This window comes from Gekko japonicus, unplaced genomic scaffold (genome assembly GCF_001447785.1).
Source record: "Gekko japonicus isolate JY-2015 unplaced genomic scaffold, Gekko_japonicus_V1.1 scaffold2203, whole genome shotgun sequence".
Lineage (NCBI taxonomy): Eukaryota > Metazoa > Chordata > Lepidosauria > Squamata > Gekkonidae > Gekko > Gekko japonicus.
In genome coordinates, this window is record NW_015167600.1 from 178,061 (window position 1) to 184,764 (window position 6,704).

Here is a 6,704-nt window from a genome sequence, read left to right on the forward strand (position 1 = left end):
ACTCCCCCCCACGTGCCCCCCTCCCCGCCATAACACCGAGCAGCCCTTCCCACCATGCCCTCCACACAAGAGATGGAGCCGGCAGGAAGGGACCCACCACGCTGCTGCCACGATCTGCGCAGGAAACATGAGTGAACATTTCCATGTGAGGGTTGGGGGGGGGATGCGGGCTCCCACACTCCCTTTTGTATTTACAGCTGGGGTGGGACAACGGACCCCCCACCCCCTCCAGCTGCACTGGGTAGATGGAGGACTCTTGCTTTAGTGATACCCTGCGGGGAACGAGGAGGTGGTTGTTACTCCAGGTGAAGCAAGCCGGGATAAGAGGTTCTCATCTTGGTCAATGGGATATACGAGCCAGCCGGTCTCACTGAGGAGGGAGCCTTCGACTGCAGGATCCTTCATCGGGGGTTGTGTGTGCTCCCGCCCGGCCCACCCACCCCCCCGTCCAAAGGGCAGAGCAGAGAGGAAAGGGAGAGGCCTTGTGGTGGCCGGGCAGTCCTCCCCCTCCCCCCGCCCTCACCGTGGGGAGGGGCTCTCTTTCTTGGAGGCATTGAGGTGGAAGAGGGAGGGCGCCAGGCACACTGCGAGGTTCCCGGCTGTCATCTGGTTCTCCTGGGCGGCTGCGATGTCGCTGAGGAAATAGAGCAACGTCTGCAGCACTTCGCGGTTCTCGTCCGGCATCAACGCGATGGCCGCCTGCGTCGCTTGAAGCCTCTGCTCCCTGGGGACAACTGAAGGGGGCAGACAATGAGCCACTGGGCACAAGAAGAACTCCTGTTTCCAGATTTGCCTGAGAGCCCCCTCGGTCTGCTCCTATTCCTCCAGGGGCAACGAGCCCAGCCCAGCTCCTGCTTCTGTGATGTCACCAGCTACGGGGGGGGGGGGGGGGGGGGACAGCCACGTCTCCAGTCTGTTTGTTGCTAACGATGCAGAAAGTAGCTTCCAATGTGGGCTGTACAATGACGTCCAGGAAATCCCTGGCTCCGGCTGGAGTGGGAGAACCTCTCCCCTCAGTTTACTGGGGAGGGGGCAGAGACACCTTCTCTCCCTTTGCATCCCACAGCCTTTTCTCTCCGAATGGCAGCGTGACAGCCACCATCAGGGAGACACTGTTTGGCGGGAGTGGGACACTTCCGAGACGGTCTGGGCCAGCGCTCCCCTCTTGCCAGGGGGCCCCCAGGGGAAGCAGGAGAGGGGGCGCTCCTTCCCCACTTGTTTGATTCCCCTACGATTTCCAGTTGGGAGGGGACAGTGGAGGGGAAAGCGCTAACCCCCCCCCCATCCCAGCACAGTGTGGCCCCAACTCAAATCTGCTCTCCACAGGTGGTCTCTCATCGTAGATTCTCAGCCTCACGTGCTGAAGTCCTACACTCGGTCCCTTGTGAGGGACAAGCAACAACAGCCCCCCCCCTGGTATCTCTTTCTCTGCTCTTTTCTCCACTCACACTGGTAAATTTGTAAAAAAGTGTCTGTGAGCTTGCTGGTGAAAACGGGTTCTGGGAGGTCCCGGAAGTACTGCTTCAGCAGGTCCGCCACGTCATAAGCTGACTGCCCATCGTAATCCACACCCTCTGGCGAGACCTCATTCATAAGTCTCAGGGCCTGGATCCGAGACTTCACCCCTGACTTGCGGAAAATGCCGACCTGGTCAAAGGCAAGAGAGGAGGAAACAGGTGATCATTCGAGAAAGAAAAAATAAAAACAAGGCCCGTCGTGGAAATAAATACAACAAGCTCTAGAAAGAGGCTCTGGGAGAGTGCCAAGGCCCTGGCCACTCAGCGTCCATGTGCTGTGGTGACCTCAGCAGGGTATAAGGACACAGAGTCCACCATTTTCTCCAGAGGAACTGATCTCTGCTACCTGAAGAGCAGTTATAATTTTGAGTGATCTCCACCCCTCACCTGGATATTGGTAACAATTATTACCCAGGAGGGAATGGCTGGTTTGGAGGGTAGAGTCTATGGCATTGTACCTGTCTGAGGTCCTACCCCTCCTCAAACCTCACCCTCTCCAGGCTCCACCCCTCAAATCTCCATGAATTTCCCAACCTGGAGTTGGCAACCCTATCTCCTTCCCAGCCAAGCATCAGCCTGCCGTTATCTGTCCCTCTGATTTCAGCTTTGCAGCTCCTCTCCCCTCCCTCCTGGAGATCCGTTGTAATTCTGAGTGATTTCCACCCCTCTCCTGAGATTGGCAACAGTGGTTCCCCAGAAGGGAATGGCTGGTTGGGAGGGTGGAGTCTATGGCAAAGTACCTGTCTGAGGTCCCCTCCTCAAACCTCACCCACTCCAGGTTCCATCCCTCAAATCTCCAGGAATTTCCCACCTGGAGTTGGCAACCCTATCTCCTTCCCAGCCAATAATCAACCTACTTTTATTTCCCCCTCTCGCTTCAGCTTTCTATTTCCCCCACACACACACACCTGCACCCTCTTCCGTGCTCTGAAGCCCTGACTGCCACAGAGTCCATCATTTTCTCCAGGGGAACTGATCTCTGCCATCTGGAGAGCAGTTGTAATTCTGAGTGATCTCCAGCCCTGGAGATTGGCAACAATGGTTTCCCAGGAGGAAAAGTAGTCTTTCTCTGCAATGGGGACCAAAGCAGCTTACATCATTCTCCTCTCCCCCTTCTGACTTGCACAACAACCCTGTGAGGTAGGTTAGGCTGAAAGTCTGTGACTGGTCCAAAATCACCCACTCAGCTTCTACAGCAAGAACCTGGATCTAGCAGACCTTGCTCCGAAGCACTGACTGCTACGCCTAGGGCAGCCAACCTCCAGGTGGAGCCTGAAGATCACCAGGTATCACAACTGAACACCCGGACAAGAGATCTCTCCCCTCGGGAGAAAATAACTGCTTTGGAAGGTGGGCTGTATGGCATTCTGTTCAGCTGAGGCCTCTCCCCTCCCCAAAGCCTCGCTTCCATAGACTCTACCAGAAAATCTCCAGGACTGCCCCCAATGAGTTCCTCACAAAGGCCTGCAAAGGGTTTCCTTGCTTTGTTTGAACCAAGCTTGGTTGCCTATCATGGCAAAACAGACTCCAGTTTACAACTCAGCCGTTTGCCTCCCACCCTCGTCCCATGGGCGTATCTCACTCCTTAAGTTTGCTGCCACCACTCACTGAATTGTCACTGCCTTTTTAGAGGGACAGTGAGACCCCTCTGGCCGAATCTTCCTATTTGGAGATGGAATCCCCAATCTTTGGGGGATCCCTGGAAAGTTGGCAACCCAAGGGTCTGGCCTTTCCTTGCTCCCCTAGGCTACCCCCTCCCTTTGGTATTGTGCAGAGTGGGGGAGACTATATCCCTACACACAATACTCTCTACCTCTGGAGGTTGTGGGCAGGGAAACTTCCATTCATTACCCAGTCCAGCCGACTGTGGAGTAGCTGAATTTCTGCTGCCTCCCAGGGATGAAGGCTGCCTTGGGACAGTCCCTGTTTTCCCGCACTATTTGGCCTTGAGGCAGTTGGGAACTGTAAGCCAGCAGATGAGGAAGCCCCATTCAACCCATTGAGTGATACCCCTGTAGGCCCCTCTCTGGAACTACAGCTCAATTAAACCTTATGGGAGAACATTTTAAACAAAGAACCACAGCCATCTTACAAACACAGGTAACTGCCATTTTGTGACACCTACCAACAGCCACTGTGGGAACAGTCAGTCCCACATGGGAGGCAAGCAGGAGAAGCATCTTTGTCAAGAGAGAAAGCTGTTTGCCAGTAATTCTGACAGGGCACAGTGGCTGAAGGGGGAGTGGGCGGGGAAGAGGAGCAGACCCAGCACCCGGCCAATGGCACGCGATTACTCTTGAGTGGCGGCTGACAGGCCAATGGCTGAGGGAGTGCATGGAATGTTGCCACTCCAAAACAGAATTATTATATATAGAGATAGAGATAATTAACCTGTGGAATTCACCACCAGTGGATGTAGTGATAGTTATAGGCTTTAAAAGGGGACTGGACAGAGTCATAGAGGACAGGGCCATCAGTGACTACAAGCCATGGTGACCAAAAGGAACTGCTGCATTCAGAGATGGTGGGCCTCTAAATACCAGTGCCAGGAGGCAGGAGTAGGGGAGGGCTTCTGTGCTCTGTTTGTTGGCCACTGCGTGAAACAGAATGCCGGTCTAGGTGGATCACGGACTACTGGTCTGCTCCTGTGGGGCCCTGCTTAGTATGTCAGTTCGTTATTTTTAAAGGTCAGGGGCCACTGGCTGAGTGTGATTGGGTGGGGGGAAATTCAGTCTGGAGAGCAGCGTGCCCTTCCCAAAGGCTGGGATCTCCTCTGCTGGGGGAGGCGAAACGTGGCGGCAGCAGATCCACCTGTTCTAACAGAGGCCTGCCCCAGGAACACACGGAGTGGAAGGGGGTGGATCACACCAGCCCCTCCTGCAGTCAGACCCCCCACCCACCCAGATGCCTTCCCCATGGACAGGTGTCAGCCCCAGTACTGCAGGGCTGAGCCGCAGGAGGGTTCGCAGGATCTGCAGGAGTCCTTTGGGCCTGGAGAAGTCCCAGACTCCTCTGTCCCGTCTCAGGCACTACACTGCTGTTGCCACAGCAGCTTCCAGCGGCACCACAGCCCCTCTCTGCCTACGACCTGCCTCAGCAGGAGGGGAGCCCCAGGGAAGAGCAGGGGCTGATGCCAGGCCCGTGCAGGCCAGAGGGGCAGCCTCCAGGGGAAGCACCAGGAGGCAAGTGGAGGTGTCCTCAGGGAGTTGTGGGAAGCGGGAGCCACCGGGGCCCACCCGCTCTCACCTGGTCGAGGCACTGGCGACGGAGGTAGCGCATGGCCTGCTGGATGCTCTGGGGGAGGGGCTGTCCTGTCCTTTGCACACTGATGACGGGGGGAACCCCAAAGACCACCTTGTCCTTGTAGCTGGGGGCCTTGCTCCTCTTCATGAACTTAGGAACAGTCCTGTTAGAGAAAGGGATGGGGCTTACAAAGAGAATCTTAAACTCGTGCTACCAGAGAAGAAGATGGACCGGACACAAACAAGAGGGGGGAAAGATCAGCACCAGAGGAATGAAGACAGAGAGGGGCTGCCCCTGGGCCCACCCTCTGTAGGGCCAGCTGGCGTCCGGGAGTGGTCTTCTCCCAGGCCACTGCAACTATTCCCCTCTTCACACGGGTTCACTCCCTTGTCCCTTGCACCAGTGAATGGAGCTCATGTGCCTGAGTTTGGGAGGAGACCAAGAAGCCGTGAAACCTGGGGCTGCTCCCACATTAGCAAAGGTCCTCCATCAACTGGGCAGGAAACGAGGAGGCACTGCGATTGGAAAACCCCCTCGGCGGCGGAAAGGCACTTCTCCTGGCAACTGACCCTCTCGCCCTCAAGGTCTGCAGCATGGGCCTAGCGTGTTCTCTCCCACCAAACTGCTCTGATGTCTTTCCCCAAACAGCCTGAATCTGATTTCAGAATGAAAACAGGGGAAATACTATCCAACCGTTAGTGGCAGCCCTCGTTGCCTTTTACACATGCCTGGCTGGTCATACACAGTCCAAACACACGTTTCTGTGAATCAGAGTATCCTCCTCTGCAATGGCCAGAAGGGGGCCGGGGAGGGGAAAGAGTAAACCACTGCCGCCGAGGCCCAGCTTAAAGGGGGCTGCCTCCCATTACACCCGACCCACCCACAATTTGCTCTAACCAATTTCTATTGAGGGGGGCTTCTCCCTGCCTGTGGGTGTTCTCCACTATTTGCTCACCATGCCCAGGTCTGCTTGTGAGGAGCCGCATATTTTTCCATGATGGCAGTGAGGCAGAGGAGGGAACACTTCTGGAGCAGGTGGAGCTGCGCAGCGGACTGGTGGCTGATCTCCAAGGAGGCCGAGGTCAGGCTGGGGCGGTGGGAGTTCTGGAAGCTGTGCCAGCGAAGTTTCCTACAAAGGGGGGAGGAAACCATCCAGAGATTAGATCATCTGTTATCTGCTTTTTAGCCACACCAGGACCTTTAAGTCGGTTTATCCACAAAACCCTTTTGTAAGTACACAGAAATCCCCAAAGAAACAGGCTTTATTAATGAAAACACTAAGGAAAAACAGTAATGGCTTTAAAAAGCAATTAAGCCATCTGTCAAGGCCTGGAATGCAATCAGTCTCAGGAACACTCCTGTAGCAGCAAGATTTGTTTATTTGGAGAAAGAAAGGATCCAAGTAGGCAACTTTCGTGTCGGAACTGACTCCCAGATGTCAGTCCCGACAATATATTGGGAATGGAAAATCCCCCAAACACCCCTTTATTTATATTTATTTATACTTTCAACTTGCTATACCGCCCTAACCCTGGAGTGTCTCTGGGCGGTTTACATATATAGTGGTTCTTTTTTATTTTTTTATTTATTTTTTTAAATATTTTATTACTCTATAGTACAATAAACAACAATGGGATTTGGTATAAATATGACCAACACAAAATTACATGTAATGAAACACTGCAACATACTGAGAAGGAACAGCAAAGTGTCATTATTAAAAACATATTCTAAAAAAGGAGACCATTTCGTGCATAAAGTAGATTTTGAACATGAACTATTAGTAGAGGAAGCCACTGCATCAGAAAGTTTGTCCATGATGTAAAAGTCCCAGATTTTTAAACGCCAAGAGGAAAGAAGAAGTTTGTCGGTAGATTTCCAGCTACTCGCAATAACCACCTTAGCAGCTATTAGCAGAGTCGAAATAAGGTCTTGGCTACATTT

At 53.8% G+C, this 6,704-nt stretch overlaps 1 protein-coding gene across 1 annotated transcript in view; it reads right to left on the minus strand.

The window, feature by feature from the left end:
- The window catches only part of STARD8 (StAR related lipid transfer domain containing 8), a 43,429-nt gene that overhangs the window by 7,966 nt on the left and 28,759 nt on the right, over positions 1-6,704 (minus strand). Inside the window, exons 5-8 of the mRNA XM_015413992.1 lie at positions 5,716-5,889; positions 4,764-4,923; positions 1,449-1,647; positions 524-734 (exon numbers count right to left, since the gene is read on the minus strand). Coding sequence (XP_015269478.1) covers positions 524-734; positions 1,449-1,647; positions 4,764-4,923; positions 5,716-5,889 — 744 coding nt within the window. The remainder of the gene's footprint in view (positions 1-523; positions 735-1,448; positions 1,648-4,763; positions 4,924-5,715; positions 5,890-6,704) is intronic.